This window comes from Balaenoptera musculus, chromosome 11 (assembly GCF_009873245.2).
Source record: "Balaenoptera musculus isolate JJ_BM4_2016_0621 chromosome 11, mBalMus1.pri.v3, whole genome shotgun sequence".
Classification (NCBI taxonomy): Eukaryota; Metazoa; Chordata; class Mammalia; order Artiodactyla; family Balaenopteridae; genus Balaenoptera; species Balaenoptera musculus.
Window position 1 is genome coordinate 65429248 of NC_045795.1, and position 13899 is coordinate 65443146.

The following is a 13899-nucleotide window of genomic DNA, read 5'->3' on the forward strand; positions in this document are numbered from 1 at the left end:
GGTATGCAGGCTAGAGGGGTGTGGGTGGGATCAGGATTCTGGGCTGGCAGGGAAGGCACGTCAGAGAGGCAGGTGGTCTTGGCTCCGTGCTAGGGTCGGCACAGAGGTCCCATGGGCTGGCCATGGGGGGTGCCACGCCACGATGGGCACTCATGGTATGAGACCAAATGACAAAAGACAGACAACAGAGTGAGGGGTTCAAGGAGGGAAATTTATTCCATTCCATCAAAGGCCACCCTTCGTCCTGAGGTTTGGGGACACATTATCATTTCCTTTATGACATATGGTGAAAGTAGGTGGGAGGCTTTTATGTAGTTTCTTGGCAAGGTAAAAGGTAAGAAGCCCGATGTCAGTCCCCAGTGTGTTTAGGGGATTTGAGTGGTCCATAAAACCCAGAGGCCTGGGAGGTAGAGACAATGGAAGGACCCAGGACAAAGCTTCTGGCAATGTGGACCTTGAGGCAATGTGGACCTTGAGGCAATGTGGAGCCTTGGGCAGGTGAGGAGGACCCCATGGAGAACATGTTAGGGAGCCCTGACTGGGAAGCCAGGTAGCCAGAGATAGGGCTGGAGAGGCCCTAGAGGAGTCTGGCAGCCTCAGAGAGCGGTAGGCTGACAGGGACGTGGAGGAGCTGGGGCCAGACCGAGGGCACAGTTTGACAGACGGTGGGTACAGGGCCGCGGGAGGAGGAGAGTGGACAGGTGGCCGAACTGCATTTCACTTTAGAGACGAGGAGGGCAGGAGGCAGAAAAGACTCGGAGCCTGCAGCACCTGACATCCAGTCAGCATGCGCCCCCTGCCATGATCCTCTGGGACCCTGGTGGGCCCAGGACCCACTCCACTCCTGTCCATGGCCCTCCACTGCCCTTGGCCCCTGCCAGCTGCTAGGACCCAAACCCAGAGCCGTCAGACCTGTACTCTCCTCACCTCAGTACCCTCAGTGGGAGGCGGAGGGTGGCAAGCCTGTTGGAGACGTGCTGTGTGCCAGGCCAGTATTAGACACCAGCACAGAGGGGCATCTGCTGCTTCCTCCCGTCCCACTGTCCCGAGGTCTGGGGAGGAGAAGGCCTGTAAGATGATCACAGGCCCTCCCTCCAAGGCCAGTGGGTGGGCAGGGCAGGCCTCAAGGCTGCCTGATGAATCAGGGCACTGACAGTGTGGAGCCCAGCCCCTACCCCAGCCCAGGCCAGGGCTCTTCTACCCTGTGCCCTGCCAGGCCACCCACACCTTGGGTCTCAGTGCTGCCCGCCCTTCCCTCTGTCTCAGGTGTCGGCGCTGCCACCCAACGGCCTGGTCCGCAAGGTGAAGCGGACACTGCCTAGTCCCCCTCCAGAGGAGGCTCACCTGCCCCTGGCTGGCCAGGCTCCCCCACAGCTGTATGCGGCCAGCCTGCTGCAGCGTGGGCTGGTGGGGCCCACCGCTGTCCCTGCCACCAAGGCCAGCCTGCTCCGGGAGCTGGACCGGGACCTGCGGCTGGTGGAGCACGAGTCCACCAAGCTGCGCAAGAAGCAGGCAGAGCTGGACGAGGAGGAGAAGGAGATCGACGCCAAGCTCAAGTACCTGGAGCTGGGCATCACCCAGCGCAAAGAGTCTTTGGCCAGAGACCGGGGTGGCCGTGACTACCCGCCCTTGCGTGGTCTCAGTGAGCATCGCGACTACCTGTCAGACAGTGAGCTCAACCAGCTGCGGCTCCAGGGCTGTGCCTCTCCGGCTGGCCAGTACGCAGACTTCCCTGTCACTGCCGCTGCTCCTGCCACTCCCTCCGGCCCCACTGCTTTCCAGCAACCCCGGTTCCCACCTCCGGCGCCACAGTACGCTGCAGGCAGCGGTGGGCCAACACAGAATGGATTCCCAGCCCACCAGGCACCCACCTACCCTGGCCCCAGCACGTACCCAGCACCTGCCTTTCCTCCCGGCGCCAGTTACCCTGCTGAGCCTGGCCTGCCAAGCCAGCAGGCTTTCCGTCCCACAGGCCATTATACAGCCCAAACACCCATGCCAACCACACAGAGCACCCTTTACCCAGTCCCGACTGACAGCCGTACCCCCCACCAGAAGCCACGCCAGACATCACTAGCCGACTTGGAGCAGAAGGTGCCCACCAACTATGAGGTGATCGCCAGCCCTGTCGTGACCATGTCTTCAGCCTCGTCTGAAACCAGCTATAGTGGCCCAGCAGTAAGCAGCAGCTATGAACAAGGAAAGGCCCCTGAGCTGCCACGGGCCAGTGACCGTAGTGGTGTGAGCCTGAGCCCAGCCCCCACCTACCCCTCTGACTCACACTACACCAGCCTGGAGCAGAATGTCCCTCGGAACTATGTGATGATTGACGACATCAGTGAGCTGACCAAGGAGAGTGCTTCCACTGCCCCTGACAGCCAGAGGCTGGAGCCCCTGGGGCCGAGCAGCAGTGGGCGTCCAGGGAAAGAGCCAGGAGAACCAGGTGTCCTTGAGGGGCCCACACTGCCCTGCTGCTATACCAGAGGGGAGGAAGAATCCGAGGAGGACTCCTACGACCCCCGTGGGAAGAGCGTCCATCACAGGAGCGTGGAGAGCAATGGCCGACTAGCCAGCACCCACTATTACAGTGACAGTGACTACAGACACGGGGCTCGAGCAGAGAAGTGTAGCCCAGGCCCCGTGGGGCCCAAGCATCCCTCCAAGAGCCTGGCCCCGGCTGCCGTCTCCTCAAAGCGCAGCAAGCACCGGAAGCAGGGCATGGAGCAAAAGATCTCCAAGTTCTCACCTATCGAAGAGGCCAAGGATGTAGAGTCAGACCTGGCCTCCTACCCCTCCCCTGCAGTCAGCAGCAGCCTGGCCTCTCGGGGCAGGAAGTTCCAGGACGAAATCACCTACGGGCTCAAGAAGAATGTGTATGAGCAGCAGAGGTACTACGGGGTGTCCAGCCGGGACCCAGTGGAGGAGGATGACCGCATGTACAGTGGGAGCAGCCGGTCCCGGGTGGCATCTGCATACAGCGGGGAGAAGCTCTCCAGCCATGACTTCAGTGGCCGGGCCAAGGGATACGAGCGGGAACGGGAGGCTGTGGAGCGACTTCAAAAAGCGGGCCCCAAGCCCTCATCTCTGAGCATGGCCCATGGCCGGACCCGGCCCCCCATGCGGAGCCAGGCCTCTGAAGAGGAGAGCCCCGTCAGCCCTTTGGGGCGGCCCCACCCTGCTGGGGGCACCCTCCCCCCGGGGGACACCTGCCCACAGTTCTGCTCCAGCCACTCCATGCCTGACGTCCAGGAGCACGTCAAGGATGGACCACGGGCCCACGCGTATAAGTGTGAGGAGGGCTACATCCTGGATGATTCCCACTGCGTAGTTTCCGACAGCGAAGGTAATGGCAGCTGGGGGTGATTTCTGCAGATGCTCAGCACCTGGGGGGCCTGCCCGCCCGTGGGGCCCTGAGCCCTGAGATGTCTCAGTGGGGCTGGCCTGGCGCCTCACCCAGTGGGCCCTGCTGCAGGCTGCCCTTCCTGCCTGCTGCACCCGCGCCCTGGCCCGGTTGTGGGAGGGGGCTGGGGCCTGGCATTACGCTTGTGGCTGTGGCGCCCACCCTCTGTTTTCCTTGCATGGCTTCAGCTGGGCCTCCCACTGCGGCCAGCCCGGGGGTTGATGGTGTTCTGTTTTTGGTCCCTGAAGCGTATCACCTGGGCCAGGAGGAGACAGACTGGTTTGATAAGCCCCGGGATGCCCGCTCTGACCGGTTCAGGCACCACGGGGGCCACGCAGTCTCCTCCTCCTCCCAGAAGCGAGGCCCTGCCAGGCACGGCTACCACGACTACGATGAGCCCCCCGAGGAGGGCCTGTGGCCACACGATGAGGGTGGCCTGGGCCGCCATGCTTCAGCCAAGGAACACCGACACCATGGTGACCACGGGCGGCACTCAGGCCGCCACACTGGCGAGGAGCCGGGCCGGCGTGCTGCCAAACCACACGTTCGAGACCTGAGTCGCCATGAGGCCCGGCCTCACCCTCAGCCCAGCCCTGCCCCAACCGTGCAGAAGAAGGGTCAGCCTGGGTACCCCAGCTCTGGTGAATATTCACAGCCGTCCCGTGTTCCATCAGCTTACCATCATGCCTCTGAGAGCAAGAAGGGCTCCCGGCAGGCCCACTCAGGGCCTGCTGCACTGCAGCCAAAGCCAGAACTCCAGCTGCAGCCGCAAGGTCGGCAGGCAGCTCCAGGTCCACAGCAGTCACAGCCGCCTCCATCCAGGCAGACGCCCTCAGCAACAGCATCGCGCCAGCCGCAGACACAGCAGCAGCAGCAGCAGCAGCAGCAGCAGCAGCAGCAGCAGCAGCAGGGTCTCGGGCTACAGCCTCTGCAGCAGGCCCCTTCGCAGGCCTGCCTGCAGCAGCAGGGCCAGCCAGCTGCCCGGGGTCCGGCCCCCGCTGCCAGCCAGCCAGCAGGGAAGCCTCAGCCAGGGCCCTCAACAGCCACAGGCCCCCAGCCATCAGGACCAGTAAGTAGGGCTCCAGTACGTGGATCCTCCCCAGGGTGGATGCTGGGACTGCAGCTTGGACAGCCCCTTGGTTCCAGGCTGGGCAGAGTTGACGGGCGGTAGCTCAGCTATGGGTTCTGTGTTGCAGCCACGGGCAGAGCAGGCGAACGGCTCTAAAGGGACTGCCAAAGCACCCCAGCAGGGGAGACTTCCTCAGGCCCAGCCACCACCAGGACCTGGACCTGCAGGTGAGCCTGCCTTTGGACGCCCTTGGCTATGACCAAGAGTACCTGGGCTGCCCTCTCCCTGTGCTGACTGGCACCCTGAGCTCCCCTGCACTGCGTGCCTTCACTGCTCCCTGAGAAGGTGCCCAGTGCACTGAAGGCCTCCCCAGCAGAAACGAGCCTGGGGTTAGAATGAGCCAATGGGATCACCAGCACTGGGGCCTTAGGGCCCAGGCAGCTCTGGGCAGGGAATCTCGAAGGTGCTGGTGATCACAGGGCCAGGACCATGGATTCTTACTGTCTCCTTCCTTCCCCTTCCCTTCTCTCCTCTGCCTTCTCATCTTCCTCTGCCTATTCCTCCCTTTCTCCCTCTTTATCTTCCTCAACCTCCTTTTTTCTGCTTCCTCCCACCCCTTTTCTTCCCACTCTTACCTTCCTCTCTTTATTTCTCTATCCTTCTCCTCACCCTCCACCTCACAGGGTACCTGTGAGATTTCCTCTCAGCTGCTCTCCCACTCAGACCCTGAAGAGCCAGGCCAAGCACAGCTTATGATGGTGGTTTCTTTACCCCTAGGCATGAAGGCTGGAGCCAAGCCTGGAGGGACCCCAGGGGCTCCTGCCGGCCAGCCAGGTGCCAACGGGGAGAGTGTGCTCTCCAAGATCCTCCCTGGTGGGGCAGCAGAGCAGGCCGGCAAGCTGACGGAAGGTACGCACTGCCTACAGCTAGGTCCAGGGTGGACGGCTGCTCCAGGGCCCTACTCTGGCAGAGGTCGGGTCTGGGGAATGGTTCTGGGCTCAGTCACCCAGGCACAGGCCAGCCCGAGGGCCCACCTGCTGTGGTCTAGTGGTTCTCTGGGTAGTCCCTGCCCCTTAGGCTGAGCTTGGCTTCACTGTGCCAAATGGCCTTGACTAGGAGGGAGCCTAGCCTGACTTCCTGACACCTCTCCTTTTTCTGTCACAGCTGTGTCTGCTTTTGGCAAAAAATTCTCCTCCTTCTGGTGACCATGCCCTGCAGGGTGAGTATGAGCTGCCTGTACCCACCCTCCCCTGGGAAAGGCCTGAGGCGCTCGAGTCGGGGCTCTTAAGTCCTGCGGGGTCTTCTGGGAGGAATGTGGTCTTCAATAGTGGGTGATGTGGCCAGAGCTGCAGTGTCCTTCCCCTATGAGAGTGGGAGGAGGAAGAGGAAGAGGGACCCTGTGCGCAGAGGTCCCAACATGGGGCCAACACAGTAGAGGTCCCCAGCAAAGGGAAGCCAAGGCCAACATCCCTTTGTCCTTTTCTACCACCCCTTAGCCCCCAGCAGGGCTCCTAAAGCTATGAGTTGACATTAGGTTGTAGGTGGGTCCCCCTGGGATACAGCTCCTCCCAGCCCTCCTCTGTAAATGCTCCCCAGGCTCTTGAGGAAATGAAGGGAGATGATATCATTGCTGTGGAAAAATCTCTGGAGTCAGAGGCCTGGGCGCAGCTCTGGACTCTGCGTATAACAGTGAGTATCAGGACTAGGGTTGGGTGGGGCAGAGGAGGGAGTGAAGGGCCAAGGCCTGGCTGACCAGACTGACCCAGTTCCTATAAGTGTGAACTAGGAGGGACCTGGTGGGCTTCCTTCAGCTAGGATGGGCCCAGCTGCTACCTGGGAGGCAGAGACAACTGAGCTGGCTGAGGTGACTCAGGTAGTAACCTTGGGAAAGGGCCCGGCAGAGCCAACCGTGCCCCACAACTTGGGGTCTGTACACTGGGCACTGATTCCAAAGCCCCATCCCTGAGGCCTAGTGCTGGTACCTTTGCTCCAGACATTCAGATGAGGCTGGAGTCCTCAAACCCTGGAGAGCTTAGCAGCCCTTGGTGTGACGTCAAGATACAATTGGCTTCACAGGCTGAGTTCAAGACCTGCAAGGTGGAAAAGCAGAATGAGTGGAGAGGCAGACAGGAAAGGGATGGAGCGGAAAGGGAGGTCACCCAGACATGAGTCTCAGCTCCAGACCAGGTCAGCCCAGGGAGAGAGTGGAAGGGCCTCAGGATGGGAGCCCTGGCTCTCTCTGGGCTGCAATGGCCAAAGCAGGATCCGAAGCCTCTGCCTAGAGCCTCCTCTGGACCTGGCCTTGCCTCTGGGCGGGAAGGAGGAAGCGGTACATCATGCAGGATGGCGGGGAGGGTAGGCCGGCTGTTGGTGCTGCTCTGCGCACAGCCAGGGACCACCTCCTCCCATTCCATAGCCTTGGGGTCCTCTTCCTACCCTGCCTTTGCGAATTCTACTGTTAAGAGTATGGAGGTGTGGGTGCTTCTCATGGTGAGCAGGCGTGTGTTTGGCAGGGCCAGGCACTCAACAAGCAAATCACGAGGGAGCGCTGGGGCCAGCAAAGGCCTTTGCCCAGGCCTGGCCTGCTTGTGGGAGAGAGCTGGGTGCAGTGCCAAAAGGGCCACCTATCTCTGGAGGACTAGCGGGGAAACTGGAAAGGTCCAGTTTCCCATCCATTTATTCATTTATTCAATAAATGTTTGTCAGGCCCTAGGTAGGTGCTGGGCCCTGTTCTGAGTTCTGGGGATCCAGCAGGGAACAAGACCAAGTCCCTGCCCTCTGAAGCTGACAGCCCGTTAAGAGGGGGAGAGAATAAATAAGTTTTTAAAAAATGAGATTAAAAGATAATTTCTTAAGGTTGTAAGTGTTCTGAAGCCAGGGAAGCAGGATTATGGCACGGAGGGGGCCACTCTAGAGAAAGTGGTCCGTGATAGGTAAGGCTCAAGGAAGGAGAAGAGGCTGTTGTGGGATGTGCCCAGTGAGGGAACAGCACCCGCAGAGGCTCTGATGAGACAGATAGGCCTCAGGGACAGACAAAAGGCCAGCACAGCTAGAGCCACAGAGGAGGGGAGAGATGGTCGGGGTGACATCGGTGGGGGGGGGGGGCAGGAGCCAGCTGGGGTGGGCTTTGTAGGCGAAAGTAAAGAGCCCAGAATTTATTCTAATTAGAGTAGCCACAGTGCAGCACCTCAGTGTTCCTCCTGCCTTCACCCCACGACAGCGGGCTCCCTGACACTTTCCCACCCAGCTGGATGTTTCCTCTGAGTTGCCCTGAAACAGATATGAAATCAGAAGTTGTGCTGAAGGGAGGGGAAAGAGGGGCAGCCCATGGACCAGGTCTATGGTAGGACCCACCTTGGGTGTAGGGCCAGGGCACTGTCACTAGGGAGGGAAAGGGACCACTGGCATGGTTCCTTTTGTTCTGTGTCCTGTCACACGATGTGCGTGGGCTACTGAGACCACTAACTTCATAATTAAAAGAATCACCCTCAAGCTCTGGCATTTGGCTGATTGGGCCAAGCGGTCAGTGCTTCTGTGAGTGTCTATCTCCTGGTGTCTTTTGTGGAAATTTCAGAAGTGGGCTGGGAGAGGCTCGTTGTTTTAAACAAAATCCCATCTCCCTCACTCTTAAGAAACAAAAAGCAACTTGTGTTAAAGAAATGGCCCTTCCTGGCCAACCTGATTCTTTCTTCCTGATCTTCTCTTTATGACCTCAAACCTGCCCAAGCACCCCTCTCCCCCAGCCTCAGTGGGGTGGGATCCCATGGGTGAGGAGGAGCCAGGCCGTCAGCATGTGGCAGACAGCTGGAAGGAGTGTGGGCGGGAAGCAGCTGTCCACAGTTCTTGACAAAATTCTTCTGTCTTTCCTGTTTCCTTCCCCCCTCCCTCCTTTTCTCCTCCAAGCATCTACAATCTGGCAAACCTTGGCCCAAAGACTCACACCAGGTGGGACGTGGCAGGCGGGCCTCAGTTGAGGACGGGATGTTTTCTAACAGCAGCTGCCGGGGTGAAACATCTGTTGGTCAAGTGGGACCATTGGCCCAGGGGGACCTGTGATTGTCTTTCCAGAGACCCTGCTCTCCTCAGGGCACCACCTTCAAGGCGTAGCCATCGTTGGGAGGCAGGAACCCTCTCTGCAGGCTCTGCCACACGGCAGTCTTGCTGCTCTTCCCACAGCCGCCTTCTGCGGCCTGGCCAGCCAGGCTACCAATGCGTTATACACAGAGTTTGGGCACGCGCAGCCTGTTTTTGACGGACGCTGCCCTCCCTCCACAATGCCAGAAGTTTTTCCACAGCCTTGGAGAGGGGCTTTGACTGAGGGCTGGGGGCCCCGGGCTCTGTTTCCTTCACATTCCAGCTGGCTCAGATCCCTCTGTGGCCACAGGGCCCTGCCCCCTTCACCCTGCCCCCTGGGTGACACCGGAGCAGACTTCCATGTGGCTAGCGTGGGATTGGGAGAACTTTACAAACATTAGGACCTAACACTGTCTCATCGCTGAAATAAGAGGCCATAGCACCGAAAAGCAGCGTGGGCGCTGGCTGAGGCTTCTCCCAGCCCGTGGGTGGCCGCGTGCTAGCACGCCCGCCACTATCTTCAAAGCCATCACCCCCAGTCATCGTGAGCATCCCAGCGGTACCACCATTGTCTCGACCAGCCGGCTCCTCGTTCGTACACCTGGGGATTTCTTTTGATTTCAAGAACAGCCTTAATCATTTCAGTTTGATTTAAGTGTATACCTCATAAACATTGTTCTTTTATTTCTCCCCCGACCCTTTCTCTCTTCGCTCTCTCGGCTCACCTCCTTGCCTCTCCCCTCCACCACCACCTTGTGACTGATGGTTTGGTTCCCTCTCTGCTCTGCCCCTGCTCAGCACAGGGAGAATATTGACTTAGAAGCAATAGTGGGCAGCAGGCCACCAAGAGCACAACCCCAGGGCGGGGTCTAGGGAGGCCCCTCAGCCCGCCTCTGTTTACCGTGCAACTCCAGTCCTTCTTAAGCCATCACCAGTGGACATGCTCAGAGCAGAGGGGCCAGGGCTTCTGCCAGCCAAGGGAAGGGCCCAGGGCCCTGCGCTGGGGAGTGTGGCGCTGTCCATCCACCTGGTGGACTGGGCGGTGTTCTTCCCTGAGGCCCTTCCCTTAGGGGCCTCCCTTCACCTTGGGCACAGCCACAAGTCTCATCTCTAACGTTCTATGCAATGAAATATAAACCCTCAAAGACAACTGTTAATATTTATTAAATTCCGTGTTATGTATAAGGAGTTAATTGCAAACCTGCAATTGAGAAACTGGATAGATATGCTCATATCAAACCCCTCGCTCCCTTCCCCCTCCCCCGCTCCCACCGTGTGTGTGAAATTCTCAGTCTGTGGCATGTTCGACCTGTGGCAGGACTCGCTGCTGCCAGGCGAGTCACCGCCTGTCCTGCAGTGGAGCATGCACAGCTCGCAGCCTCTTTGCACGATTTCATCCATTTTCAATGCTCGACCCTCTTGCTTGGAGTTCTTTTTGTCTCAGAACCTCTCCTTCAGGAGTGCTTCTAGCTAACTTCTGCACGAGCTAGTGAGGACCCGCCAGAATTGCTGCCCAAGCATGCCAGGCTGTGGGCCCGGCAGGACAAGGCCCCACACCCCCTGCAGGTTTCTCTGACCAAGATGTCTCTGAGGAGACACGTGGTGGGAGCCCGCACAGGATGTGTGCGTGTGAACATTCTGAAGGTTTGCTGTAGGATTTCCATCTGTAAGTCACTCCCCCACTTACCCAAGCTCTGAGCCAGAGACATCAGGCCGCCCCTTCCCAGCGGGGCACTGCTCAAGAGCAGAGCTGGGCTGCGTCTGTAGCCAGAGAGACAGAGGCCAAGGGTAGGGCCCAGCTCCTGACTGCACCTCTCCGTGCCTCTCCTTTGTGGCTGGGAGGCTCAAAGGTCTGTGAGCCAGGAGATCTGGCCAGGGGGCCAGAGAGTGCTCAGGAAGAGCTGGAGTTTTGGCATTTGTGGTGAGGACAGCTGACAGTGTCATCTTTGATCAGAGTGCGTATTCACATAGACAGTGGCTTCAAGCTGAGTTTCTTGGGAAGCTTCTCAATAACAAAACTTACAGAAGGTTCTGTTGTGACACTCTCTGCATCTGTCTCCAGGACCTAAACTCCCTGCCAGCCCCTATCTCTGAAGCCTAAGTATCCCACTGCTCATCAGCTTCTCTACGACTGAGCCAAGAGTGCGGCAGGTGGTAGCTGCCCGACCCCTCCAGGCCTGGCCTTCCTCCAGAGTGCTCTGGTTTGCACCATGCATTTCTCAGGGGTCCACATTTCTCATCCTTTCCTGTAAGGTCTACAAACCCCTTCAGAGAGGGATCCTGGCCCACCTCTGGCAGCTGTGGATGAGATAGGAGGCTGTCAACCCTTGTGTTGGGCCTAAGACCCTGCCCTTCTGGATTTGGGCTTCACCCATCCAACGGGACACCTGCCTCATCCCAGAGATCAGGCCTGGGCTGTATGAGGCCGTCTGTGCAAGGGCTGAAGGAGGCCACCATCTGGCACCTCTGACCACCCAGGGCCAGGTCTTTGTGGGGATGTGCCTAGTGGCTGGATACATGAGGGACTAATGCAGTGATCCTCCCCATAAAAGGCCAAGGGATGGGACCAGGAGCAGGGAACAGGCAGGGAGATGACAGCAGGTCAGCCTCCATCAAAGCTAGTTTCACGCTCTCAAATGTTGACTTTTCAGCAAATCTCCTTTCTGGCCAAGCTCTCTGAGTTTGAAATTTCTGACATCTGCCACTCCCTAACCCCCAGCGTATCCACAGGACACATCTGTACCTATCACCCCTTGTGAAGGTGGCTGGAGCAGGCCTCTGGGCCACAGGTGTCCTGGCCCTTGTGTGGATACAGCTGTGGCTCTGGGGTCCAGAGGCTGAGGGACCAGTATTCGATGCCTTGGGCAGTGGGGAGCACCAAGCACATTTCCACATTGGCAAGGGGTTCTCTGGGATGCAGTCCAGGCCTTCTCTACACCCTCCCCCGACCCAGTGTCATGAACAAGGGCACTGCCGCCTCTGTCTACTTCAGGGCCTAATGCATTCACAGTGACACCCCCCTTCCCCACCATCCACTTAGTCCTTGGGAAGAGAGGGTGGTCTCAGGGCCCATGATGAGTGGGCAGCAGTGGCAGCAACTATGGCCTGTCTTCTGGAGCCTGTGGGGAGTTTTCCAGGCAGATTCTTTGCCATGACAACAAGGTCCTGGCCTGTTGGCCCCTCCCTTGCCCTCGTGCCCCCTCCCCCTATTCTGTAAATACTTGTCATTGTGGACTCTAACAGGGTCAGAGGGACAGGCCTGACCGACTGAAACTCCTCAGAGATATCATTTCTGTCTCCCTGGGTACCAGCAGCCCTGCTGCCATGTGCACTGGGGTGGCACTGGAGAGCCATGGAAGTCATGAGATATTGTGTGTGTATGCATGTGAACAAGTGTGTGAATGTGTATGTGTGTGTGTGTCTGCCTCATTTGGCCTCTGGGATCAAATCAGCTCCTTCTCTCTAAGTGCAGTGCCCTGGAGAGTGGTGGCCGCCCAATGCCTTTCCTCTGCTAGCTTCCATGTCTTGTTTTTGCTTCCCCCTCACTCCTTCCCTGCCTCCCTTCTTTCCTCTCTCCCTTTCTTTCCTTCTCTCCTTCTTTATTTGAGGGGGGAAGAGTGCTGTACAAAGTCAAACAAACAAGTTTACAGTTGTAAGTGCAATGAATGACCCGAGTCCTCCACATGACCTTGTGAATTGTGTGCCGTCCTCCTGTGCTCTGTGAGAACTCGTGGTACTTCAGTGTCCCTCCCCCTGTATTGTAACAAGGTAATTCTGTGGTATCAGAATAAAAGGACTTGATATAAACAACCTACAGACTGTCTCTGGGGTGGTTTCTGAAATGGGAAGGCGTAGGCAGAGGAACAAATCCCCAAACTGTGACAGTCCTGCCTTTTCACAGTTAAAGGGAAAAGAGTGAAAAGGCAAAGTTGCAGAAGTACTGGCAAGGCCAGGGCTGAGTTCATACCAACCTGTCCAAAGACAGTGGGCCTCTCCACAAAGGCGCCCCAAGGCAGGTTTAATGCTTGGACCTGGAGGGAGCAGTTAGCTCACTGGGCAGACTGCTGAGCGACTGTGCCTCCACAGCCTTTGAGTGTCCGGGCTGCACAAACAGCTTTCTAGGGCCTGGTTCCCTGGGGAAGCAGGTGAGCAGGTGCTGCCCCCTGGTGTTGCCAACAAGCCCTACACCTGTCTGCCTTGCTGTGTCCACTCCAACCCCCAAACTCTTGGGGGCTGCTAGATCTTAGTCCTTCCCCAGGATGGGAGCGCCTCCTTATCAAAGTAACCCAGAGTTGCTAGAAATTTTTTAAAACACAGATAAATGAAATGAGTATCAGCCTCACCTCTGGCCTTCCCTAAAGTTAGTAGCTTGATGCATGTCTTTCCTTCCTGTTTGTGTTTTTCTTTTTCATTTTAAACAGAAGCCAGAAGGCACAGTACTTACTGTTTTCTAGCCTCCTGTTTACTTCTACACATTCATTCCAAGTACTTAGATGTTCATCCTCCAGTGCCCGGCCTCCAGAGAGCTGCACCATGAGTTTACAGCCAGTCCACTGCACACGCCCTCAAGGACAGGCACCATGTTCCCAGTTTTCCTGTTATAAACAATGCTGTAATGAACATCCTAGTTTCCAACTTTCCACCCAGATTGGTGGCTGGGGCCACTCTTTCTGCTCCAAGTTCTGGCCTTAACAGTCCTGCACACACTGGATGCTCACAAGTAAGTGGCCTCAGAAAGTGGAAACTGTTTTTAGTTAACTAGTCCAATGGAAGGAGAAGCTGCAGGCCAGTCAAGTGGGATCTCAGTGAAAGGCAAGGCAGGGCGCAGGGAGCCAAGGCCCTGAGGTGTGGAAGACCAGCCAGGCTCAGGGTATATGGAGGAGGGGACATCCATTGCTGCTGGCCTGACCAGCCTCTCCTGCCCTCTTCTGCCATTGTAACCTGCCCAGTCCAGTGCCACTGTCCTGAGGGAGCCTGCCTGCCCAGGTTTTTCTTTCCACAGGAAGCTCTCTGGTTCTGGGTGGAGCCTGACCCCACCAGGCCCTCTACACCCAAGAACTTGGGCTGAGACCTGGGAAGGCAGACAGAGGCCCACGCGCTCATGATCCCCAGCAAGGTGCCACTGAGCGGGGCGGGTGAGGGCTGCAGGGGCAGATAGCTTCTGGGGTAGGCCTGGTGGCCGATAAGACCAGGCGACACCCTGTGAACTTTGCACCCGCCCTTCTTTACCCCACGCCCCGGAGCTCGAGCTCTGCGCCCTCTGCCAGGAGCACACCTCCGCCCTTCTTTCCTCGTCGGCCTGAGAGCCCCTCCAGAGCAGGGCCTGGCACCGTCTGGTGAATGCTTGCCTCGTAAT

General features: G+C 58.1%; 1 protein-coding gene across 1 annotated transcript in view; it reads left to right on the forward strand.

Moving 5' to 3' along the window:
- The window catches only part of BSN (bassoon presynaptic cytomatrix protein), a 45341-nt gene extending 32984 nt beyond the window's left edge, over nt 1–12357 (forward strand). Inside the window, exons 6-11 of the mRNA XM_036870180.1 lie at nt 1267–3343; nt 3649–4469; nt 4597–4696; nt 5247–5378; nt 5634–5688; nt 8373–12357. Of these exons, the coding sequence (XP_036726075.1) occupies nt 1267–3343; nt 3649–4469; nt 4597–4696; nt 5247–5378; nt 5634–5674 (3171 nt within the window). The 3' untranslated portion in view covers nt 5675–5688; nt 8373–12357. The remainder of the gene's footprint in view (nt 1–1266; nt 3344–3648; nt 4470–4596; nt 4697–5246; nt 5379–5633; nt 5689–8372) is intronic.
- Nucleotides 12358–13899: the final 1542 nt, after the last annotated feature.